The following is a 27,078-nucleotide window of genomic DNA, read 5'->3' as shown; positions in this document are numbered from 1 at the left end:
AAGAGATGCTGAGGCCACACGAAGCACCAAAGCGTCCCTGGGAAAAATACGGGACAGACCCGTTCCAGTTCAACTACAGCGACTACATGGTCACAGTAGATTATCTCTCCAACTTCTGGGAAGTGAACCATTGAGAACACAGTCAAACGGTCATTAGAAAACTGAAGACACAATTTGCATGCTATGGGATACCTGACATCCTTTACTCAGACAATGGTCTCCAGTACTCTACAGACGAGTTCTGAAGTTTCAGCAAGGCTTGGGACTTTACACACAAAACAGTCTCCAGGATACCCGTAAAGTAATGGGAAAATGGAATAGGAGATGAAAACAGTGTTGTAACGTTGCATTGATGTGACGACTGCTGTTCATCGAATTATTAACTGTTTATAATTACGTGATTAAATTAATCAGGTAATTATTAACTCATTAACCTTGGGAAAGTTTTGGCTTTGAGTTTCAATTTCCTAAATTAACTTTTACAACAGTCGCTAATTAATCAATTTCCTCTACAGTCTCATTCTGAACGTCACATAATCTGGGAATCTGCACAAACCCGAGTCTCACTAAATAAATCCATACTATTGAATTGATTATTTATTTACTAATAAGCTAAAATGATATAAGACACACAAACAGAGTCTAGACCATTGATTAGAACTTAGTACAATGAAACAGGTCCCTAGCGGGCCAACACAATATGACATGTGTTACACAAAATGGTGATTTCAAAAGAGAGAATGCAATGGATGTAATGGAGTCCAGGTGAGTATCATGATGATCTGCAGGTGTGCATAATGATGGTTGCCAGGTGTGCGTAATGATGGATCCCAGGACAGGTGGTTAGTATACCGGCGATGTGAACACCGGAGGGGAGGAGGGGGAGTAGACTTGACAGTAGTCTAATTCTACAACAGAAACACTACCATTCAAAAGTCTGGGGTCACTTACTAATATTCTTGTTTCTTAAAGAAAAGCAAATGTTTTTTCCATTAAAATAACATCAAATTGATCAGAAATACAGTGTAGACATTGTTAATGTTGTAAATGTCTATTGTAGCTGGAAACGGCTGATTTGTTATGGAATATCTACATTATCAGCAACCATCACTCCTGTGTTCGAATAGCATGTTGTGTTAGCTAATCCAAGGTTATCATTTTAAAAGGCTAATTGATCATTAGAAAACCCTTTTGCAATTATGCTAGCACAGCTGAAAACTGTCGTCTGATTAAAGAAGCAATAAAACTGGCCTTTAGACTAGTTGAGTATCTGGTTTGAGTATCTGGTTTGGCTACAGTAAAACAAGCAGTGTCAGATTACAGTGTCAGTTTAAAAAGTTGAAACTGTATTACTCTAACCTTGATTGATGGGGACATGGTCATTACTGTGGCGATTGGTGGCAGGTTTGTAAGGTCCATGACTGCAGTTAGCTGGAGAACACAAAATAAAAAGTAATGAATCAGTCATTTGTCTGTCACACCACAATAAAAGTACTGCTGCTAATACTGTCTGTCAACTGTGACAAACTTCCCATGTCACATCCTGTCACTCATTCATACAACAGCCTCTAGCAGCTTTGTTCTTAGTGTGTGTGTTTACTCACTGAGGCACTGCACCTCCCAAAATGGTGCCTGTAAGAGAGAAAAAACTGTTTGAAACGAGGACAGAGAGAAAGAAAATATTCTAGTAGATGTCTTGATTGAACATGTCAGGATTTACACCAACACTCACATGACATATCCCTCCCACCCCTGTCCTTCCTGATGAAGTAGGTAACATGTTAAAAACTGGGGTGTAGACAAACTACGACATAGACACATACATGATCTTATTGGTGTGTCTTAAACCATGTCCGTGCTTCATCAGATCCAACAGACACACTAGAGTAACCACATCAGTAACAGTAACATACCACAGTCAGCATGCAGTCCATTGAGTAGGTCAGTCTGTCCAGGCAGCCTAAGACAGTGATGGAGTGACTGGTCTGAGCCAAAGTACAGTTTTCATCTCTCTCTTTGTCATTGGCAAGAACAGTCATCTAAATAAAGTAAAATAGACAACATAAGTCAAAGGTTTAACATAAAGTACTGTAGTTCAGTGTTTCCCAACTCCTAGTCATAAAGAACTACTGGGTGTGCAGGCTTTTGTTCAAGCTCAGCACTAACACACTGTATTACTCATCAAGACCATGATTAGTTGAACCAGGTGGGCGATATCTGTGCTAGGCTGGAGCAATAGGCTGTAGCTCTTTAGAACCAGGGTTACAATTACTTAGAAATTTGTACCAACAGATGTAACTCCTTACCTTCTTCGATATAGGGAGCGCTCTTTTAATTTTTGGATAAAAAAACATTCCCGTTTTAAACAAGATATTTTGTCACGAAAAGATGCTCGATTATGCATATAATTGACAGCTTTGGAAAGAAAACACTCTGACGTTTCCCAAACTGCAAAGATATTGTCTGTGAGTGCCCCAGAACTAATGCTACAGGCAAAACCAAGATGAAATTTCATACAGGAAATGCCCCAGATTTTGAATGCGCTGTGTTCCAATGTCTCCTTATATGGCTGTGAATGCGCCAGGAATGAGCCTACACTTTCTGTCGTTTCCCCAAGGTGTCTGCAGCATTGTGATGTATTTGTAGGCATATCATTGGAAGATTGACCATAAGAGACTACATTTACCAGGTGTCCGCTTGGTGTCCTCCGTCAAAATTATTGCGCAATCTCCAGCTGCGTCCGCTTTCCCATTAGGTTCAGAGGGGAAAGGCAACTGCCACGAATGATTTATCATCGAATTGATATGTGGAAAAACACCTTGAGGATTGATTCTAAACAACGTTTGCCATGTTTCTGTTGATATTATGGAGTTAATTTGGAAAAAAGTTTGGCGTTGTAATGACTGAATTTTCGTGGGGTTTTCTTAGCCAAACGTGATGAACAAAACGGAGCGATTTCTCCTACACAAATAATATTTTTGGAAAAACTGAACATTTGCTATCTAACTGAGTCTCCTCATTGAAAACATCTGAAGTTCCTCAAAGGTAAATTATTTTATTTGAATTGTTTTCTTGTTTTTGTGAAAATTGCCTGCTGAATGCTAGGCTTAATGCTATGCTAGCTATCAATACTCTTCCACAAATGCTTGTGCAGCTATGGTTGAAAAGCATATTTTGAAAATCTGAGATGACAGTGTTGTTAACAAAAGGCTAAGCTTGGGAGCCAATATATTTATTTCATTACATTTGCGATTTTCATGAATAGTTAACGTTGCGTTATGCTAATGAGCTTGAGGCTATGATTACGCTCCCGGACACGGGATTGCCCGACGCTAGAGGTTAATAAGTTGTCATATTGTAGGTAGCTTCTGCTGTCACTCGCGTTTTCATCCAACCACTGGGTCTTGCAATTGACCAAAGGCGGTGATTCGTAAAGTTAGGTTGTTGGATGCCTTATTTTTTATTTTATCTTTATTTAACCAGGCAAGTCAGTTAAGAACAAATTCTTATTTTCAAAGACGGCCTAGGAACAGTGGGTTAACTGCCTGTTCAGGGGCAGAACGACAGATTTGTACCTTGTCAGGCCAGGGGTTTGAACTTGCAACCTTCCGGTTACAAGTTACTTCCGGTTACAAGTTACTTCCGGTTACAAGTTACTTCCGGCTGCAACCTTCCGGTTACAAGTCCAATGCTCTAATCACTAGGCTACCCTATGATTAACGAGACGTGGTGTGATCATAACAACACACAGGAACTCAAGTCCTTCTGTTCACCTGGCTTAGAATTCCTCACAATCAAATGTCGACCGCATTATCTACCAAGGGAATTCTCTTCAATTATAATCACAGCCGTATATATTCCCCCCAAGCAGACACATCGATGGCCCTGAACAAACTTTATTTGACTCTATGTAAACTGTAAACCACATATCCTGAGGCTGCATTCATTGTAGCTGGGGATTTTAACAAGGCTAATCTGAAAACAAGACTCCCTACATTCTATCAGCACATCGATTGTGCAACCAGAGCTGGTAAAACCCTGGATCATTGTTATTCTAACTTCCGCGACGCATATAAGGCCCTCCCCCGCCCTCCTTTCGGAAAAGCTGACCACGACTCAATTTTGTTTCTTCCAGCGTACAGACAGAAACTAAAACAAGAAGCTCCCGCGCTCAGGTCTGTCAACGCTGGTCCGACCAATCTGATTTCACGCTTCAAGACTGCTTCGATCACATGGATTGGGATATGTTCCGCATTGCGTCCAACAACAAATACGCTGATTCGGTGAGCGAGTTCATTAGAAAGTGCATCGGCGATGTCGTACCCACAGCATCTATTAAACCATTCCCAAACCAGAAACCGTGGATTGATGGCAGCATTCGCGCAAAACTGATAGCGCGAACCACTGCTTTGAACCAGGGCAAGGTGACCGGAAACATGACCGAATACACACATTGTAGCTATTCCCTCCACAAGGCAATCAAACAAGCTAAGCGTCAGTATAGAGAAAAAGTAGAGTTGCAATACAACGGCTCAGACACAAGAGGTATGTGGCAGTGTCTACAGTCAATCACGGATTACAAAACAAAAAACAGCCCCGTTGCGGACCAGGATGTCTTGCTCCCAGACAGACTAAATAACTTCTTTGCTCGCTTTGAGGACAATACAGTGCCACTGACATGGCCAGCTACCAAAACCTGTGGACTTTCCTTCACTGCAGCCGAAGTGAGTAAAACATTTAAACGTGTTAACCCTCGCAAGGCTGCAGCCCAGACGGCATCCCCAGCCGCATTCTCAGAGCATGCGCAGACCAGCTGGCTGGTGTGTTTACAGACATATTCAATCAATCCTTATCCCAGTCTGCTGTTCCCACATGCTTCAAGAGGGCCACCATTGTTCCTGTTCCAAAGAAAGCTAAGGTAACTGAGCTAAACGACTACCGCCCCGTAGCACTCACATCCGTCATCATGAAGTACTCTGAGAAAATATTCAAGGACCATATCACCTCCACCCTACCTGACACCCTAGACCCACTCCAATTTGCTTACCGCCCCAAATAGGTCCACAGACGACGCAAGAGGAATACCTATATGAGAATGCTGTTCATCGACTACAGCTCAGCATTTAACACCATAGTACCCTGCAAACTCGTCATCAAGCTCGAGACCCTGGATCTCGACCCCGACCTGTGCAACTGGTTGCTGGACTTCCTGACGGGCCGGCCCCAGGTGGTGAGGGTAGGTAACAACATCTCCACCCCTCTGATCCTCAACACTGGAGCCCCACAAGGGTGAGTTCTGAGCCCTGAGTGCTCTGAGTGAAGCAAATAGGGAAGCGTAAGGTGGTGTCGAGCAGCTGGACTGATCAAGCAGGGAAGCAGTGGATTAATGGGGTGATAACAGGAGTCCCTGTGAGTGTTTGTAATAAAGAGGTAAGCGACAACCTGAGAGGAGGCATTCTAGTGAATGTTCAAAGATTGCAAGCAACAAGGGGTGGAGTTTGAGTAGATAGCCCATGTTCATAGTGTGGCATGTGTTGGGTGTGAGGCAATGAAGCAGGCAGTGGAGGTGCAACAAGTGAGAGTGGAGAGATGGAGGTCATATGCTGAGGCAGTGAGGGTGGTCCATGTCCAGGGAGATACAGGTTCAAGGGAGAGACGGGTAGGAGCATCTAGACGGGATTACGGGGCTGGTGGGCGGCGATATGGTATACATAGATAAGAGAAGCTGGTGACGTTCATAGCAGGAGTTATCAATAGCACTGGTAAAATATAGTCTAAAACAGAGAGGATTCAGCTAATTGTGAAAGCGGCTGGGTAACATCTCGGTGTGACAGGGTTGACATAGGAAGAGGATCGAGGTTTGAGATAATCTCGATCAGCCGAGGGTGGAGTAATATATTACTGGATCTTAGTTATGGTGGTAGTGGTAGTACTACAATGGAATGGAGTTCAAGCAGTTCATTGTAGATATGCCAGCTAAGCCTGATGTGATTTGTGTGCAGGAAACATGGCTCAAACCTACTGTGGAGTTTATCATACAAGGATATGTAGTGGTTCGTAGGGACAGACATGTCGGGGGGAGGGTGCCACCTTCATAAAGCAATGACATCCTTAAAGGATGCTAGGCAAAGGCATTGAACAGGAATATGTGGTGGTGGAGGTGCTGGAAGAGGAGGTGTCAGTAGATGGAGAAGGCAGGTGGTTGTTTTGGAAGGGCAAAGTGGGGTCAGTTTCAGGAGCTGAGTGAGCAGGTGATGGATCGGGTGGATATGAGAGGGAATGTGAATGGTATAAATAACTGGGAGAGAACAGCATTAGTGGGGGCAGCTACCTAAGAGTTCAGGGAGGAGGAGGAAACCATCACTCATTCATATCTTTATGTATATATTCTTTATCCCCTTACACTTTTGTGCATAAGACAGTAGTTTTGGAATTGTTAGTTAGATTACTTGTTGGTTATTACTGCATTGTCGGAACTAGAAGCACAAGCATTTCGCTACACTCGCATTAACATCTGCTAACCATGTGTATGTGAAATATAAAATTTGATTTGATTTGACGGAGGAGTGTGGGGCAATGGTGAGGAGTAGGAACAGGGCATTTAGAGTCCTGAAAAGGACGTATAACTTCCAACATCTGATTCAGTATAAGCAGGCCCAGGCCCTGGTGAGGAGAACTATCCGTCAGGTAAAGAGGTCATGTTGGCGTCGGTTCTGCGACACCATTGGAAGGGCGACACCTGTGGGAGAAGTGTGGGGGATGATTAAGGTATGAGTGGGGTCAGAAGGGAGTGGGATTATCCAATGTTGACGAGAAGGAAGGATGTGGCAGTAAAGGATGAGGAGAAGGCAGAGAGGATGACCAAAGCATTTGTTCAAGTGCATAGCTCTGTAAGGGATTTCCTCCTCTTCTTCCGAAGAGGAGAGGCGAGAAGGATCGGAGGACCAATATGCGGCGTGGTTAGTGTCCATGGTTCTTTTAATAAGAAATACTTAACATGAATACAACTGAATACAAAAACAAGAAACGTGGAATGAACGAAACCCAAAACAGTACCGTGTGTTTGTTTTTTTTACCTATAGGGGAGGGTCTGGGTGGGCGTCTGTCCGCGGTGGCGGCTCTGGCGCGGGACGTGGACCCCACTTCACCACAGTCTTTCTCCGCCTCATTGTCAGCCTCCGTTGCCTCCTAAACACGGCGACCCTGCTAAATGGCCCCACTGGACTGAGGGGCAGCTCGGGACTGAGGGGCAGCTCGGGACTGAATGGCAGCTCCGGACTGGCTGACGACACTGGCAGATCCTGGCGGTTCCGGCCGATCCTGGCTGAATGGCGGCTCCGGCGGCTCCATGCTAGACGGGAGACTCCGGCGGCTCCATGCTAGACGGGAGACTCCGGCGGCTCCATGCTAGACGGGAGACTCCGGCGGCTCCATGCTAGACGGGAGACTCCGGCGGCTCATGACAGAAGGGAGACTCCGGCGGCTCATGACAGACGGGAGACTCCGGCGGCTCATGACAGACGGGAGACTCCGGCGGCTCATGACAGACGGGAGACTCCGGCGGCTCATGACAGACGGGAGACTCCGGCGGCTCATGACTGAGGGGAGACTCCGGCGGCTCATTACAGAAGGGAGACTCCGGCGGCTCATGACTGAGGGGAGACTCATGACTTCGGCGGCTCCATGCTAGATGGGAGACTCCGGCGGCTCATGACAGACGGGAGACTCCGGCGGGTCATGACAGACGGGAGACTCCGGCGGCTCATGACAAGACGGGAGACTCCGGCGGCTCATGACAAGACGGGAGACTCCGGCGGCTCATGACTGAGGGGAGACTCCGGCGGCTCAGGACTGAGGGGAGACTCATGACTTCGGCGGCTCTATGCTAGACAGCATGCTAGGTGGCTCTGGACAGATAGGAACACCAGTAGGGAGGAGACAGAGAGACAGCCTGGTGCGTGGGGCTGCCACAGGACCCACCAGGCCGGGGAGACCTCCAGGAGTCTTGGTGTTAGGAGGAGGCACCTGAAGGACCGGGCTGTAGGGGAGCACTGGAGCTCTGGTGCGCAGCCTTGGCACCACTCCCCCAGGCTGGATAACTACTCTAGCCCGGACCCTCCAGAGTGCAGGCACAGGTTGAACCGGGCTGTGGGTAAGCACGGGAGATCTAGTGCCTACTACGCGCACCTCTCCCTTAGGCTCCACGTTTGCCCGGCACGAGCGGAGCACCCTTCCAGCGCCCCGGAGACACAGCACGCAGAGCCGGCGCAGGATACCCTGGACCGAAACGGAGTACCGCGACCAGACACGCTGAGCAGGCACCAAACGCCCTGGCTGGATGCCCACACTCGCATGACACTCTCGGGGGGCAGCCCTATAGCGCACCGGGCTATGGGCACGTACTGGCGACACTGTGCGCTTAACCGCATAACACGGTGTCTGACCAGTAACGCGCTGCTTATAATAATATAATAATAAGCACGAGGAGTGAGCTCAGGTCTGCTACCATGCTTAGCCCCCCAAAAATGTTTTGGGGCTGCCTCTCGTACCTGTCGCGCTGCCGTGCTGCCTCCTCATATCACCACCGCTCAGCTTTCGCTGCCTCCAGCTCTGCTTTGGGGCGGCGATATTCCCCAGCCTGTGCCCAGGGTCCTTTTCTGTTCAAAATCTCCTCCCATGTTCAGGAGTCCTGTGATGCTGGCCGCTGTTGTTGCTGCTGATGCTGTTGCTGCTGCTGTCGTCGCTGTCTAATACTTATTTTCCACCATAATTTGCAAATAAATTCATAAAAAATCCTATAATGTGATTTTCTGGATTTTTTTCCCCTCATTTTGTCTGTCATAGTTGAAGTGTACCTATGATGACAATTACAGGCCTCATCTTTTTAAGTGGGAGAACTTGCACAATTGGTGGCTGACTAAATACTTTTTTGCCCCACTGTATGTAAGATTATGGAACGCATGATTACGGAGAGGCTAACTTACTTCCTGGAGAACAGGGAGTGAGTATCGCCACATCAGAGTGGGTTCAGGAAGGGGAGGGGAACTATGGACCCAGTGCTCTGCTTAGAAGCAGAGGTCAGGAAGGCTCAGGTGAACAAGGAGACTATTGTAACTGTCTTTTGATGTGGAGAAGGTGTATGATATCAAATCAAATCAAATTTATTTATATAGCCCTTCGTACATCAGCTGATATCTCAAAGTGCTGTACAGAAACCCAGCCTAAAACCCCAAACAGCAAGCAATGCAGGTGTAGAAGCACGGTGGCTAGGAAAAACTCCCTAGAAAAGCCAAAACCTAGGAAGAAACCTAGAGAGGAACCAGGCTATGTGGGGTGGCCAGTCCTCTTCTGGCTGTGCCGGGTAGAGATTATAACAGAACATGGCCAAGATGTTCAAATGTTCATAAATGACCAGCATGGTCGAATAATAATAAGGCAGAACAGTTGAAACTGGAGCAGCAGCACGGCCAGGTGGACTGGGGACAGCAAGGAGTCATCATGTCAAGTAGTCCTGGGGCATGGTCCTAGGGCTCAGGTCAGTTGAAACTGGAGCAGCAGCACGGCCAGGTGGACTGGGGACAGCAAGGAGTCATCATGTCAGGTAGTCCTGGGGCATGGTCCTAGGGCTCAGGTCCTCCGAGAGAGAGAAGGAGAGAATTAGAGAACGCACACTTAGATTCACACAGGACACCGAATTGGACAGGAGAAGTACTCCAGATATAACAAACTGACCCCAGCCCCCCGACACATAAACTACTGCAGCATAAATACTGGAGGCTGAGACATGTGGAAGGAGGGGTTGTTAATCAAGCTTGATATTATGGAGGTTGGAGGAAGAACATACAACTGGATAAACAATTTCTTGTTTGGAAGGTCTATCCAGGTGAGGAAGTCTCTATTAGTCAGCTACCTGGTGGATAACGGTACACGGCCGGGGAGCGTGATTAGACCTCGGTTGTTGTCAATTATGATCAATGATGTTTACCTCGGTTTGGACCACCACACAAGACAATGGGTCTAATCCCAGTAATTCCAAAACAACGGCGCAGTAGAAGGGGCAGACGGAGCGGCCTCCTGGTCAGGCTCCGTAGACGAGCACATCGCTCACCGCTGCCGAGCATACTACTCACCAATGTCCAGTCTCTTGACAACAAGGTAGACGAAATTCGAGCAAGGGTTGCCTTCCAGAGAAACACCGTTTTATAGACAAAAACTCAAACAGGATGTACCAGTGACGAGAACCATTCAACGCTATTCTGACCAATCGGAAGCCACGCTTCAAGATGGTTTGATCATGCAGACTGGAATATGTTCTGGTCAGCCACTGACTCTGTGAGTGAGTTTATAAGGAAGTGCATTGGAGATGTTGTACCCACTGTGACTATTAAAACCTACCCTAACCAGAACCCGTAGATGGATAGCGGCATTCACGCAAAACTGAAAGCGTGATTCACTGCATTTAACCCTGGAAAGAGGTCTAGAAATATGGCTGAAAATAAACGGTGTAATTATTCCCTCTGCAAGGCAATCAAACAAGCGAAATTCCGGTGCAGTGACAAGGTGGAGTCGCAATTCAATGTCTTATGTGGCAGGGTCTACAGGAAATAACAGACTACAAAAATAAAACAACACCCACTTCACAGACACCGCCGTCACGCTTCCAGACAAACCAGCCACACTAGACCCACTTCAGTTTGTATACCGCCCCAACAGATTCACAGATGACCCAATCGCCATCACACTGCCCTATCCCATCTGGACAACAATAAAACCTATGTAGGAATGCTGTTCATTGACTGGGGCGGTAGGTAGCCTAGTGGTTAGAGTGTTGGGCCTGTAACCGAAAGGTTGCTAGATCGAATCTCCAAGCTGACAAGGGAAAAATCTGTCGTTCTGCCCCTGAACAAGTTAACCCACTGTTCCTAGGCTGTCATTGTAAATAAGAATATGTTCTTAACTGACTTGCCTAGTTAATAAAGGTTAAAAACATTAAATAAAAATGTATTGTCTACAGCTCAGCATTCAACACCATAGTACCCTCCAAGCTCATCATCAAGCTGAAGGCCCTGGGTCTCAACCCTGCCCTGTGCAACTGGGTCCTGGACTTTGACGGGCCACCCCCATGTGGTGAATGTAGGAAACAACATCTGCACTTCGCTGACCCTCAACACTGGGGCCCCACAATGGTGCGTGCTCAGCCCTCTCCTGTACTCCCTGTTCACCCATGACTGCGTGGCCATGCACACCTCCAACTCAATCATCAAGTTCGCAGACGACACAACCAACAATGATGATGTAGCCCACAGGGAGGAGGTGAGGACACTCAGAGTGTGGTGTCAGGAAAACAACCACTCACTCAACATCAACAAAACAAAGGAGATGATTGTGGACTTCTGAAAACAGCCACAATAAACATACAAATACCTAGACCTACAAAGCACTAGACAATACAATACAAAAACTAGAGTATCCACCCGTGTCACACACTGACCTAACCAAAATATTTAAAAAAAACAGATATTTCAGGTCAGGGCGTGACAACTGTATTTTATACCATCTATTGCGTCTTGCCTATGCCACTCGGCCATCGCTCATCCATATACTTATATGTGCATATTCTCATTAACCCCTTTAGAATTGTGTATATTAGGTAGTTGTTGGAGAATTGTGAGATTACTTGTTAGATATTACTGCCCTGTCGGAACTAGAACCACAAGCATTTCGTTACATTCGCATTAACATCTGCTAACCATGTGTATGTGACCAATAAAATGTGATTTGAAAGTGTGAGAAGGTGCTAATTAAGGTACGCTGTCTGACGGGGAAGGAGTAATACCCAGGCGAATGGACTGTATGGAAGGTTTAGTCCAACTGTAGCTACTCCTGTAAACCAATCATGGCTACTCCCGCCTCCAGTAGTTGATCTAGAAGTGTTGGAGAGACTACACACAGATAGGAAGGGTGTTGATCCATCTGACTTGTTTAAGACATCTGGATACTGTGTATCAGGATTGTGAGGCCCTTTACACAGATGGTTCAAAAGATCCAAGGACAGGACGTACTGGGTCAGCATTTGTAGTGCAGGAATGTGGGGTGAGTCAGGAAACATATTGGGGTGACACATATAGTACTGTAACCTATGGTGTGTATCGCTGACGGAAGAGAGCTCGCGATTCCATTAAAAGCCTACTCCGGCTCATTCAATGGCCATCCTTCAATGTATATTAGTAGGCTATGTATTATGTATTGCCATCTTCATTTGTATGTTTGTTCAATTTAAAATGAATGATCAATTACAAGAAAAGCACGTTCCTCACAATTTATGAAATAGACAGGTTCTAAAAGATACTGTAGAAATGTACCTCGTCACAGAAGAGGTTAGCAAAATCTGATACAATTCAATAAATGTGTAATATAGGCTATTGTATGCGCACACACTCGGCACACACTCCCCTAGATTTGATTATATATATATATATAAAGGGTTGATAAAGTGTTGTTTTTATATTTTGCTCTGTTACCATTCTACTTGCCCATGTTCTGGGTAACTTAAGGTTTGGCATGGGTACAATAATTGTAAAATCGATAGAGAAGAATTACCATACACTCTCTGCTTACATTCATGAAGTTTATTAAAAGTGAAAATGAGCACGAGAAACAGCAACCACTAAAATTAAGACAGAACTTAACACATCATAAATGGTTTAATCTTTAAAAAGAAGCTGTTGAACAGCAGTAGGGCAAAGTAAAGACTGATATAAAGATGGATAACATGATGAGTTATGAACTGTTTGTTCTGACCTGTCATTGGTGAGTTCAGAGAGAGAGAGGGGGAAAAGGGGGAGGTGGAGAGAGAGCAAGAAAGAGAGGGCCTTCTCGGGCACTACCTCCCTCCCTCCCTCACAGCATTGGAAATCAGGGGACTTCCGTAACAGGTTTGGCGGTAGGGCTGCTCAAATAATTATTGGGATGATGATAAGAAAGGCGTGTTAAGACTGAGATAAGGGGCTCTATTCAAGCCGTATCGCAGAAGTTCAGCATTACAGCGCGATTGAAATTTAAAGGCAATGTTCCCACGTTAGTGAAGACTGCATTCACGGTAAGCTTTGCATGTCGCTTTAAACAGAAATTACCTTTAAAATGTATATTGCACAATCTGTAAGGCTTCAGCGATACAGGTTGAATAGAGCCCAAGGTCTCAACTGCATTTAACTCATCCAGCTTTTAATTTCCACACAGTTGGTCAACACACTGTTGATTAAATAAAATGGAACTGACTAAAATAATAAGTACTCGAAGACAGTGAAAATACAATGCATTTGGAAAGTATTCAGACCCCTTGAGTTTTCCATATTTTGTTGCATTACAGCCTTATTCTAAAATGTATTAAATTAATGCTTTTTCTCCTCAATCTACACACAATACCCCATAATGACAAAGCAAAAACAGGTTTTAGAAATTTTAGCAAATGTATAAAATATAAAAACATCAATACCTAATTTACATAAGTATTCAGAAACTTTGCTATCAAAATTGAGCTCAGGTGCATCCTGTTTCAATTGATCATCCTTCAGATGTTTCTACAACTTAATTGGAGTCCACCTGTGGTAAATTCAATTGATTATACATGATTTGGAAAGGCACACACCTGTCTATTTAAAGGTCCCACAGTTGACAGTGCATGTCAGAGTAAGCCATGAGGTTCAAGGAATTGTCCGTAGAGCTCCAAGACAGGATTGTGTTGAGGCACAGATCTGGGGAAGGGTACTAAAAAAATGTCTGTAGCATTGAAGATCCCCAAGAACACAGTGGCCTCCATTCTTAAATGGAAAAAGTTTGGGACCACCAAGACTCTTCCTAGAGCTGGCCGCCCGGCCAAACTGCGCAATCGAGGGAGAAGGGCCTTGGTCAAGGTGGTGACCAAGAACTTGATGGTGACTCTGACAGAGCTCCAGAGTTCCTCAGTGGAAATGGGAGAACCTTCCAGAAGGACAATCATCTCTGCAGCACTCGACCAATCAGGGCTTTTTGGTAGAGTGGCCAGACAGAAGCCATTCCTCAGTAGAAGACACATGAAAGCCATTTTGGAGTTTGCCAGAATGCACCTAAAGGACTCTCAGACCATGAGAAACAAGACTCTCTGGTCTGATGAAACCAAGATTGAACTCACATTTGGAGGAAACATGAAACAATACCTACAGTAAAGCATGGTGGTGGCAGCATCATGCTGTGGGGATGTTTTTCAGCAGCAGGGACTGGGAGACTAGTCAGGATCGAGGGAAAAATGAAGTGAGCAAAGTACAGAGAGAACCTTGATGAAGTCTTGAGCGCTCTGGAGCAGGTTCTCCTTCCAACAGGACAACGACGCTAAGCACACAGCCAAGAAAGACAACAGAGGAGTGGCTTCTGGAAAAGTCTCGGAATGTCCTTGAGTTGCCCAGCCAGAGCCCGGACTTTAACATGATTTAACATCTCTGAAGAGAAATAAAAACAGCTGTGCAGCGACAGTCCCCATCCAACCTGATAGAGCTTGAGAGGATCTGTAGAGAATGGGAGAAACTCTCCAGATACAGGTGTGCCAAGCTTGTAGTCATACCCAAGACAACTTGAGGCTGTAATTACTGCCAAGTGCTTCAACAAAGTAAAGGGTCTGAATACTTATTTAACTGTGATAGATATATAGATATACACCCACCGACCCACACACACACACACATTTCTAAAACTTGTTTTAGCTTTGTCATGTTTACATACACCTTAGCCTAATACATTTAAACTCAGTTTCACAATTCTTGACATTTAATCCTAGTAACAAGTCCCTGTTTTAAGTCAGTTAGGATCACCACTTTATTTTAAGAATGTGAAATGTCAGAATAATAGTAGAGTGATTTATTTCAGCTTTTATTTCTTTCATCACATTCCCAGTGGGTCATTAGTTTACATACACTCAATTCATATTTGGTAGCATTACCTTTAAATTGTTTAACTTGGGTCACACATTTCCAGAAGCCTTCCACAAGCTTCCCACAATAAGTTCCTCCTGACAGTTCCACCAGCTCTGAGTCAGGTTTGTAGGCCTCCTTGCTCGCACACACTTTTTCAAATTTTCCCACAAATCTTCTATAGGATTGAGGTCAGGGCTTTGTGATGGCCATTCCAATACCTTGACTTTGTTGTCCTTAAAGCATTTTGCCACAACTTTGGAAGTATGCTTGGGGTCATTGTCCATTTGGAAGACCCATTTGCGACCAAGCTTTAACTTCCTGACTGATGTTTTGAGATGTTGCTTCAATATATCCACATAATTGTCCTGCCTCATGATGCCATCTATTTTGTGAAGTGCACCAGTCCCTCCTGCAGCAAAACACCCCCACACCATGATGCTGCCACCCCCATGCATCACGGTTGGGATGGTGTTCTTCGGCTTGCAAGCCTCCACCTCCAAACATAACGATGGCCAAACAGTTCTATTTTGTTTCATCAGACCAGAGGACCTTTCTCCAAAATGTACAATCTTTGTCCCCATGTGCAGTTGCAAACCGAAGTCTGGCTTTTTTTAATGGTGGTTTTGGAGCAGTGGCTTCGGAGCAGTGGCTTCTTCCTTGCCGAGCGGCCTTTCAGGTTGTCGATATAGGACTCATTTTACTGTGGATATAGATACTTTTGTATCCGTTTCCTCCAGGATCTTCTTTCTTTTGATTTTCCCATGATGTCAAGCAAAGAGGCACTGCGTTTGAAGGTAGGTATTGAATTACATCCACAGGTAACCCTCCAATTGACTCAAATTATGTCAATTAGCCTATCACATCATTTTCAGAAATTTTCCAAGCTGTTTAAAAGGCACAGTCAACTTAGTGTATATACTTCTGACCAACTGGAATTGTGATACAGTGAATTATAAGTGAAATAGTCTGTCTGTAAACAATTGTTGGAAAAATTACTTGTGTCATGTACAAAGTAGATGTCCTAACCGACTTGCCAAAACTATAGTTTGTTAACAAGAAATTTGTGGAGTGATTGAAAAACGAGTTTTAATGACTCCAACCTAAGTGTATGTAAATGTCCGACTTCAACTGTATATAGCATGTAAGGACAGTAACCCATGGAATGATCACACAAAAAAACAAAACATTTCATAGGTCTCCCTCAAATCCACAATGGTTTCAATCTCAAAAGAATGTCTTACTCTAGACTTACTCTTAACACATATGGTTAAGTCAGGGTTGGGGTCAAATCCATTTCAATTCAGACAATTCAGGAAGTAAACTGAAATTCCAATTTGAGAAATGTGAAATTTGAATTTCAGTATACTTCCTGAATTGGCTGAATTGAAAAGGAAGTGACCCCAACCTTGCAATGTAAGTTGCATTTTCTTCATTTGGCACAATTATTGTGCATAATATTAATCACATACTGAGGTGTGTGTGTGTGTATATATATAATGAAATACATTATTATGTATAAATTTGAGTACAGCATTTACAATATTATACAAAATAAAGGGAAAGACAACCTAGTCAGTTGTACAACTGAATGCATTCAACTGAAATGTGTGTTCTGCAAATAGGTACATAGAGTATATTCTGATCAATAAAACAATATATATTCTGATCAATAAAACAATATATGGCGAACAGAAGTCATCTTTCAATGTAGTATCCATTTATATTGTATATATTAGGGGGTAGAGGGAGTAGTCTGAAGTCTAACCCTGATCATATATATTGTATATATTAGGGGATAGAGGAAGTAGTCTGACGTCTCACCCTGATCATATATATTAGGGGGTAGAGGGAGTAGTCTGACGTCTCACCCTGATCATATATATTAGGGGATAGAGGGAGTAGTCTGACGTCTCACCCTGATCATATATATTAGGGGATAGAGGAAGTAGTCTGACGTCTAACCCTGATCATATATATTAGGGGGTAGAGGGAATAGTCTGACGTCTCACCCTGATCATATATATTAGGGGGAAGAGGGAGTAGTCTGACGTCTCACCCTGATCATATATTGTATATATTAGGGGGTAGAGGAAGTAGTCTGACGTCTAACCCTGATCACATATATTAGGGGATAGAGGAAGTAGTCTGACGTCTAACCCTGATCATATATATTAGGGGATAGAGGAAGTAGTCTGACGTCTAACCCTTATCATATATATTAGGGGGAAGAGGGAGTAGTCTGACATCTAACCCTGATCATATATTGTATATATTAGGGGGTAGAGGAAGTAGTCTGACGTCTAACCCTGATCATATATATTAGGGGGAAGAGGGAGTAGTCTGACGTCTCACCCTGATCATATATTGTATATATTAGGGGGTAGAGGAAGTAGTCTGATGTCTAACCCTTATCATATATTGTATATATTAGGGGGTAGAGGAAGTAGTCTGATGTCTAACCCTTATCATATATATTAGGGGATAGAGGAAGTAGTCTGACGTCTAACCCTTATCATATATATTAGGGGATAGAGGAAGTAGTCTGACGTCTCACCCTGATCATATATATTGTATATATTAGGGGGTAGAGGGAGTAGTCTGACGTCTCACCCTGATCATATATATTGTATATATTAGGGGGTAGAGGGAGTAGTCTGACGTCTCACCCTGATCATATATAGTGTATATATTAAGGGGTCTGAAATCTAACCCTGATCATATCCTTGAGACAGTATTCATGTAACCCGTATATGATTCTTCAAAACCACAAGAGATATTATTCTGAGACATTATTTCCCAGAGTAGTAATATTTTATAATAGTTTGTATAATGCCTAGTTACTCATTGTGCACTCGCTGGTGCAGCTGAAGGAGACTCTAGACTTCCACAGTCAGAATGAGTTTACTAAAGCTGTCTCAGAATGTAACACGTGCTATGTCATGCCACAGGACCATTACAGGAAACTCTTAAACACTCAAACAGTTGCATTGCAATAAACCATCCCCCCCATCCACCAACCCAAACATCCAGCCAGCCAGCCAGCGTCACACTGAGGAACAGTGTTGGGTCGACGTCGTGTTCCATGTCTTGCAGACACATCTATAAAAATAAGAGTATAGTACAAACATATTTAGCAATATTTTCACTCTACACATACACATTCCTATCCATTTATCCATCCATCCATCCAAGCCGTATCCATTTATCCATCCATCCATCCAAGCCGTATACACATCCATCCATCCATCCATCCAAGCCGTATACACATCCATCCATCCATCCATCCAAGCCGTATACACATCCATCCATCCATCCAAGCCGTATACACATCCATCCATCCATCCAAGCCGTATACACATCCATCCATCCATCCAAGCCGTATCCATTTATCCATCCATCCATCCAAGCCGTATACACATCCATCCATCCATCCAAGCCGTATACACATCCATCCATCCATCCAAGCCGTATACACATCCATCCATCCATCCAAGCCGTATACACATCCATCCATCCATCCAAGCCGTATACACATCCATCCATCCATCCAAGCCGTATACACATCCATCCATCCATCCAAGCCGTATACACATCCATCCATCCATCCAAGCCGTATACACATCCATCCATCCAAGCCGTATACACATCCATCCATCCAAGCCGTATACACATCCATCCATCCAAGCCGTATACACATCCATCCATCCAAGCCGTATACACATCCATCCATCCAAGCCGTATATACTAGAGGTCGACCGATTAATCGGAATGGCCGATTTCAAGTTTTCATAACAATCGGTAATCAGCATTTTTGGACACCGATCGTGGCCGATTACATTGCACTCCACGAGGAGACTGCGTGGCAGGCTGACTACCTGTTATGCGCGTGCAGCAAGGAGCCAAGGTAAGGTGCTAGCTAGCATTAAACATATCTTATAAAAAAAAATCAATCTTAACATAATCACTAGTTAACTAGACATGGTTGATGATATTACTAGTTTATCTAGCTTGTCCTGCTTGCATATAATCGATGCGATGCCTGTTAATTTATCAGCCTACTTCGCCAAACGGGTGATTTAACAAGCGCATTCTCTAAAAAAAGCACTGTTGCACCAAAACTTAACCATATACATCAACGCCTTTCTTAAAAGTATATATTTTTAAACCTGCATATTTAGTAAATATTGCCTGCTAACATGAATTTCATGTAACTAGGGAAATTCTGTCACTTCTCTTGAGTTCTGTGCAACAGAGTCCGGGTACATGCAGCATTTGGGTCGCCTGGCTCGTTGCCAGAATTTTACGTAATTATGGCGTACGGTTGTGCAATGTAACAGGAATATTTAGACTTAAGCACCACCCACTGCATAAAATACGGATCTGTTCCTTATTTCACTGAAAGAATAAACGTTTTGTTTTCTAAATGATAGTGTCCGGATTTGACCATATTTATTTATTTCACCTTTTTTTAACCAGATAGTTGCAAATGAGAACTTGTTCTCAACTAGCCTGCGACCTGGCCAAGATAAAGCATAGCAGTGTGAACAGACAACAACACAGAGTTACACATGGGAGTAAACAGGTCAATAACATAGTAGAACAAAGAATCTACATACATTGTGTGCAAAAGGCACGAGGAGGTAGGCAATAAATAGGCCATAGGAGTGAATAATTAAAATTTAGCAGATTAACACTGGAGTGATAAATGATCAGATGAACATGTGCAGGTAGAGATGGTGTGCAAAAGAGCAGAAAAATAAAATAAAAACAGTATGGGGATGAGGTAGGTAAATTGAATACCGATGGACTATGTACAGCTGCAGCGATTGGTTAGCTGCTCAGATAGCAGATGTTTAAAGTTGGTGAGGGAGATAAAAGTCTCCAACTTCAGAGATTTTTGTAATTCGTTCCAGCCACAGGCAGCAGAGAACTGGAAGGAAAGGCGGCCAAATTAGGTTTTGGCTTTAGGGATGATCAGTGAGATACACCTGCTGGAGCGCGTGCTACGGGTGGGTGTTGCCATCGTGACCAGTGAACTGAGAAGGCGGAGCTTTACCTAGCATAAACTTGTAGATCACCTGGAGCCAGTGGGTCTGGCGACGAAAACATGTCGCGAGGGCCAGCCGACTAGAGCATACAGGTCGCAGTGGTGGGTGGTATAAGGTGCTTTAGTAACAAAACGGATGGCACTGTGATAAACTGCATCCAGTTTGCTGAGTAGAGTATTGGAAGCTATTTTGTAGATGACGTCGCCGAAGTCGAGGATCGTTAGGATAGTCAGTTTTACTAGGGTAAGTTTTGCGGCGTGAGTGAAGGAAGCTTTGTAGGCAAAATAGAAAAACGACTCTAGATTTGATTTTGGATTGGAGATGTTTGATATGAGTCTGGAAGGAGAGTTTGCAGTTTAGCCAGACACCTAGGTACTTATAGATGTCCACATATTCTAGGTCGGAACCATCCAGGGTGGTAATGCTAGTCGGGCGTGCGGGTGCAAGCAGCGAAGGGTTGAAAAGCATGCATTTGGTTTTACAAGCGTTTAAGAGCAGTTGGAGGCCACGGAAGGAGTGTTGTATGGCATTGAAGCTAGATTGGAGGTTAGATAACACAGTGTCCAAGGAAGGGCCAAAAGTATACAGAATGGTGTCGTCTGCGTAGAGGTGGATCAGGGAATCGCCCGCAGCCAGAGCAACATCATTGATATATACAGAGAAAAAGAGTCGGCCCGAGAATTGAACCCTGTGGTACCCCCATAGAGACTGCCAGAGGACCGGACAACATGCCCTCCGATTTGACACACTGAACTGTCTGCAAAGTAGTTGGTGAACCAGGCAAGGCAGTCATTAGAAAAACCGAGTCTGCCGATAAGAATATGGTGATTGACAGAGTCGAAAGCCTTGGCCAGGTCGATGAAGACGGCTTCACAGTACTGTCTTTTATCGATGGCGGTTATGATATCGTTTAGTACCTTGAGCGTGGCTGAGGTGCACCCGTGACCGGCTCGGAAACCGGATTGCACAGCCTTAGAGAGGCAGGGCAGGATGGATATAGGTCTAACAGTTTGGGTCCAGGGTGTCTCCCCCTTTGAAGAGGGGGATGACCGCGGCAGCTTTCCAAGCCTTGGGGATCTCAGACGATACGAAGGAGAGGTTGAACAGGCTGGTAATAGGGGTTGCGACAATGGCGGCGGACAGTTTCAGAAATAGAGGGTCCAGATTGTCAAGCCCAGCTGATTTGTATATTAATGACCTAAGGCTCGTGTTTCTGTGAGTTATGGTATAATTAAGTCTATGATTTGATATTTTATAGAGCAATCTGACTGAGCGGTGGTAGGCAGCAGCAGGCTTGTAAGCATTCATTCAAACAGCACTTTCGTGGGTTTGCAGCAGCTCTTCGCTGTGCTTCAAGCATTGAGCTGTTTATGACTTCACGCCTATCAACTCCCGAGATTAGGCTGGTGTAACTGATGTGAAATGGCTAGCTAGTTAGCGGGGTGTGCACTAATAGCATTTCAATTGGTGACGTCACTCGCTCTGAGACCTTGAAGTAGTTGTTCCCCTTGCTCTGCAAGGGCCGCGGCTTTTGTGGAGCGATGGGTAATGATGCTTCGCGGGTGGCTGTTGTCGATGTGTTCATGTTCGAGGCCAGGTAGGGACGGAAGCTATACTGTTACACTTGCAACACTAAAGTGCCTATAAGAACATCCAATAGTCAAAGGTATATGAAATACAAATGGTATAGAGAGAAATAGTCCTATAATAGCTACAATCTAAAACTTCTTACCTGGGAATGTTGAAGACTCATGTTAAAAGGAACCACCAGCTTTCATATGTTCTCATGTTCTGAGCAAGGAACTTAACCGTTAGCTTTTTTACATGGCACATATTGTACTTTTACTTTCTTCTCCAACACTTTGTTTTTGCATTATTTAAACCAAATTGAAAATGTTTCATTTATTTGAGGCTAAATTGATTTAATATATTAAGTTAAAATAAGTGTTGATTTAGTATTGTTGCAATTGTCATTATTACAAATAAATAAAAACAAAAATCGGCCGATTAATCGGTATCAGCTTTTTTTGGTCCTCCAATTATCGGTATCGGCATTAAAATCATAATTGGTCAAACTCTAGTATATACATCCATCCAATCCATATATCAATCCAATCCGTATATTCATCCATCCATGCCTCTTTAATACATATGCTGACTTCAAACCCAGCAGTAACACGGCGACTCCAACCACACCCATCAGCACCCAGACAACAGTGTGGTTCCTAGCATCTGTTTATGGGAGAGGAGAGAGAGAGAGAGAGAGAGAGAGAGACTGAGCACACAGAAAACCTCCCCAATCCAGTTACAGATCAATTACAGAGATCTGACTAACACCCAATCTGTGTTGTTTAGCCTGAGTGCCAGAGATCTGACTAACACTCAATCTGTGTTGTTTAACCTGAGTGCCTCTGCTCTGTCATTGCCTCACTCTATAGACAGCACAGCAGTGGAGTGTTATTCAAGTGTTTAATTGCAAGATAAAGAGGTAGTGAATTGAGTCAACTCAGAGAGCTGATAATCTGTGGTTATCTCAGCTGTAACACTCTTTCTGAGCCAAGCGGAGTCTCTGAGGTTAAATATGGTCCTATTAAAGTAGATAAACACACCTGCTGATAAGCTAATGTGAGACAATAAACAGTTGAGCCATATTAAAGTGAACCATGATGTAAACACAGGGAGAGAGGGGAGAGTGCTAAAGTGACAACACACCAAGTTGTTGATGAGTAACGTCAACGGTTATATCTTCCTGTTTCCCCAAGACAGTCCAATAGAGTGAAAGAGCTGGGTCTTTTCTTTGAACCGGGTTCAATGCAAGCAATCCGATTAGCTACAGTACAACAAGCAGTGTCAGATTGAAAAGGTGAAACTGTATTACTCTAACCTTGATTGATGGGGACATGGTCATTACTGTGGCGATTGGTGGCAGGTTTGTAAGGTCCATGACTGCAGTTAGCTGGAGAACACAAAATAAAAGATATTAATCAGTCATTTGTCTGCCACACCACAAAAAAAATGACTGCTGCTATGCTCTGTCAATGATGTGACAAACTTCCCATGTCACACCCTGTCACTCATTCATACAACAGCCTCTAGCAGCTTTGTTCTTAGTGTGTGTGTTTACTCACTGAGGCACTGCACCTCCCAAAATGGTGCCTGTAAGAGAGAAAAAAACTGGTTGAAAAGAGGACAGAGTGAGATGTCCTGATTGAACATGTCAGGACATACCAACACTCACATGACATACAGTTGAAGTTTACATACACTTAGGTTGGAGTCATTAAAACTCATTTTTTTCCAGCACTCCACAAATTTCTTGTTAACAAACTATAGTTTTGGCAAGTCAGTTAGCACATCTACTTTGTGCATGACACAAGTAATTTTTCCAACAATTGATTACAGGCAGATTATTTCACTTATAATTCACTATTACAATTCCAGTGGGTCAGAAGTTTACATACACTAAGTTGACTGTGCCTTTAAACTGCTTGGAACGTTCCAGAAAATGTTATGGCTTTAGAAGCTTCTGATAAATGATGTCAATTAGCCTGAGTCAATTGGAGGTCTACCTGTGGATGTATTTTAAGGCCTACCTTCAAACTCAGTGCCTCTTTGCTTGACATCATGGGAAAATCAAAGGAAATCAGCCAAGACTTCAGAAAAAAAATTGTAGACCTCCACAAGTCAGGTTCATTCTTGGGAGCAATTTCAAATGCCTGAAGGTACCACATTCATCTGTACAAACAATAGTACGCAAGTATAAACACCATGTGACCACGCAGCCGTCATACCCTTCAGAAAGGAGATGCGTTCTGTCTCCTAGAGATGAACGTACTTTGGTGCGAAAAGTGCAAATCAATCCCAGAACAGCAGCAAAGGACCTTGTGAAGATGCTGGAAGAAACAGGTACAAAAGTATCTATAGCCACAGTAAAACGAGTCCTATATTGGCATAACCTGAAAGGCCGCTCAGCAAGGAAGAAGCCACTGCTCCAAAACCAAAAGCCAGACTTCGGTTTGCAACTGCACATGGGACAAAGATTGTACTTTTTGGAGAAATGTTCTCTGGTCTGATGAAACAAAAATAGAACTGTTTGGCCATAATGACCATCGTTATGTTTGGAGGAAAATGGTGGAGGCTTGCAAGCTGAAGAACACCATCCCAAATGTGAAGCACAGGGGTGGCAGCATGTTGTGGGGGTGCTTTGCTGCAGGAAGGACTGGTGTACTTCACAAAATAGATGGCATCATGAGGGAGAAAAATGATGTGGATATATAGAAGCAACATGTCAAGACATCAGTCAGGAAGTTAAAGCTTGGTTGCAAATGGGTCTTCCAAATGGACAATGACACCAAACAAACTTCAAAAGTTGTGGCAAAATGGCTTGATGACAACAAAGTCAAGGTATTGGAGTGGCCATCACAAAGCCCTGACCTCAATCCTATAGAAAATGTGTCGGCAGAACTGAAAAAGCGTGTGCGAGCAAGGAGGCCTACAAACCTGACTCAGTTACACCAGCTGTGAGGAGAAACGGGCCAAAATTCACCAAACGTATTGTGGGAAGCTTGTAGAAGGCTACCTGAAACATTTGACCCAAGTTAAACAATTTAAAGGCAATGCTACCAAATATGAATTGAGTGTATGCAAACTTCTGGCCCACTGGGAATGTGATGAAAGAAATAAATGCTGAAATAATTCTCTACTATTATTCTGACATTTCACATTCTTAAAATAAAGCGGTGATCCTAACTGACCTAAGTCAGGGAATCTTTACTTGGATTAAATGTCAGGAATTGTGACAAACTGAGTTTACATGTATTTGGCTAAGGTGTATGTAAACTTCAGACGTCAACTTCATCCCTCCCACCCGTCCTTACTAACATGTTAAACTGGGGTGTAGACAAACTACGACATAGACACATACATGATCTTATTGGTGTGTCTTAAACCATGTCCGTGCTTCATCAGATCCAACAGACACACTAGAGTAACCACATCAGTAACAGTAACATACCACAGTCAGCATGCAGTCCATTGAGTAGGTCAGTCTGTCCAGGCAGCCTAAGACAGTGATGGAGTGACTGGTCTGAGCCAAAGTACAGTTTTCATCTCTCTCTTTGTCATTGGCAAGAACAGTCATCTAAATAAAGTAAAATAGACAACATAAGTCAAAGGTTTAACATAAAGTACTGTAGTTCAGTGTTTCCCAACTCCTAGTCATAAAGAACTACTGGGTGTGCAGGCTTTTGTTCAAGCTCAGCACTAACACTGCATTGCTTATCATGAACATGATTAGTTGAATCAGGTGGGTTATGTTGATGCTGTGCTGGAGCAGAAGGCTGAATCTCTTTAGAACCAGGGTTACAATTACTTGAACATTTTACCACTCCTTAATGAGTCATCATATTGTAAGTAGCTTCTGCTGTCACTCACGTTTTCATCCAACCACTGGGTCTCGCAATTGGCCAAAGGCAGAGATTCAGGTAGTTCATAGGTCGTTGTATAGTTAGGATGTTGGATCACCTTACAATTATTGTTGTGCGTGTCTACAACAGGCAGCAGACACCCCACTAGGACTGTGAAAAAGAGAGAACTTAGTTACAAATTTACTCCATCAATCACAACATTTCATTTTGTTAGTGTTGCATCATGTTAGGCGAAAGATAAATCAAAGCAGGGAATCTCACCACACAGCACAGGCACAATGTGTCTGTGCATTGTTGGAGACATGCAGCATGGAAAAAAAAACTGAACAACAGACTAAATTGTTTGTGGAATTGGAGAGTTATTGTGTTGGGAGGAGATTGGGGAAAGTAATCAAACATACCATCAATATGCTTGAATTGTGTCCGAGTTCCTCTCACATGCTCCACTAAGCCTATATACTGTAACTGCCTCCCCCCATAGACTTGGATTTGCTTGCTTGGTACTAGCATGGTACCTACTACTGTAATGTACAAATCATCCTACGTGGAGGAGCGTAATTTCGCCCCATTGGTAGCTTTGTTTTAACATGGAATGAATGGTCAGTTACAAAAAAAGGTACGTTCCTCCCAATTTATGAAATAACGTCGTCCTAAAAACACATGTAAAAAATGTGCGGTGGTCCTAACAAAACCCATATCATCACGTTTATACAAATACGTTGATAAAATCGGATACAATTCAATAAGTGTGTAACATACATGTAACGTTACGCAGTTTACAATGCGAGCATACCCAATAACCTACAGATGCGGAACAGCTGAGAAAAAACACACACAATTGTTTATCGTAACCGTCGTCACATTGCAATAAGTGTAAAAGTTGTATGCAAAAATGTATCGCCATGCTGTAAAATTTCCACTTACTGTACGCGCAGTTCAGTTTCCACAAAATGTCAGAACCAGAAGTTGTCGGAATAATCATTTTAACTAACAGAAACGGCGATAAAGTGTATGTAACGTCAGCCGGGAAGAATCGAGCCGAAGAGCCCTTTGGTAGGCGGTGTTGTGGTCGATTTTTCACGGTGGGGTGACCAAAAAATATCATGCGGCTTCTTAATATGGTCTGCACGGTGACGTAAATACAACTCATAGTAGAGTTGCCATGTTCGTCATTTTCACGACCATTGATATACTTTGAAATCAATGTCGCAGGTAAAAATGTCTTGGTTGCAGATTGCGAGTCATATGTTGTACAACGAACGCCATGGCATTTCTTTTAAAAATAAAGAAAAATGAAAGTTATATATATGTACAATGGTGGAAAAAGTACCCAATTGTCATACTTGAGTAAAAGTTAAGTTACCTTAATAGAAAATTGCTCAAGTAAAAGTGAAAGTTACCTAGTAAAATACTACTTGAGTAAAAGTCTAAAAGTATTTGGTTTTAATATTTTAGCAATTACATTTACTTTAAATTCTCAAGTATATTTTAGCAATTACATTTACTTTTGATACTTAAGTATTGAAAGTAAAATTATAAATATTTTCAAATTCCCTATATTAAAACCTGTTTGGGATAGGGGACAGCATTTTCACTTTGGATGAAAGCGTGCCCAGAGTAAACTGCCTGCTACTCAGGCCCAGTTGCTAATATATGCAT

The 27,078-nt window shown here is 43.4% G+C and overlaps 1 protein-coding gene across 2 annotated transcripts; it reads right to left on the bottom strand.

The window, feature by feature from the left end:
• Positions 1 to 584: 584 nt before the first annotated feature.
• On the bottom strand, positions 585 to 26,499 carry LOC135520741 (uncharacterized). Of its 2 annotated transcripts, none has more exons than XM_064946509.1 (7): positions 26,344 to 26,499; positions 25,427 to 25,569; positions 25,008 to 25,133; positions 1,914 to 2,039; positions 1,605 to 1,632; positions 1,360 to 1,431; positions 585 to 908 (listed from the first exon to the last, which is right to left on the bottom strand). In XM_064946509.1, the coding sequence occupies exons 1-7, from the start codon at positions 26,399 to 26,401 to the stop codon at positions 844 to 846; spliced, it is 618 nt and encodes a 205-aa protein (XP_064802581.1). In that variant the 5' UTR covers positions 26,402 to 26,499; the 3' UTR covers positions 585 to 843. The 2 variants fall into 2 exon arrangements, with proteins under 2 accessions (XP_064802581.1, XP_064802582.1); XM_064946510.1 differs by lacking the exons at positions 585 to 908; positions 1,360 to 1,431; positions 1,605 to 1,632; positions 1,914 to 2,039 and adding exons at positions 12,615 to 18,044; positions 22,153 to 22,225; positions 22,878 to 22,949; positions 23,122 to 23,149.
• Between the last annotated feature and the right edge of the window lie 579 nt (positions 26,500 to 27,078).

This window comes from Oncorhynchus masou, chromosome 29, assembly GCF_036934945.1.
Source record: "Oncorhynchus masou masou isolate Uvic2021 chromosome 29, UVic_Omas_1.1, whole genome shotgun sequence".
Lineage (NCBI taxonomy): Eukaryota > Metazoa > Chordata > Actinopteri > Salmoniformes > Salmonidae > Oncorhynchus > Oncorhynchus masou.
This window is presented reverse-complemented; position numbering and strand designations above follow the sequence as displayed.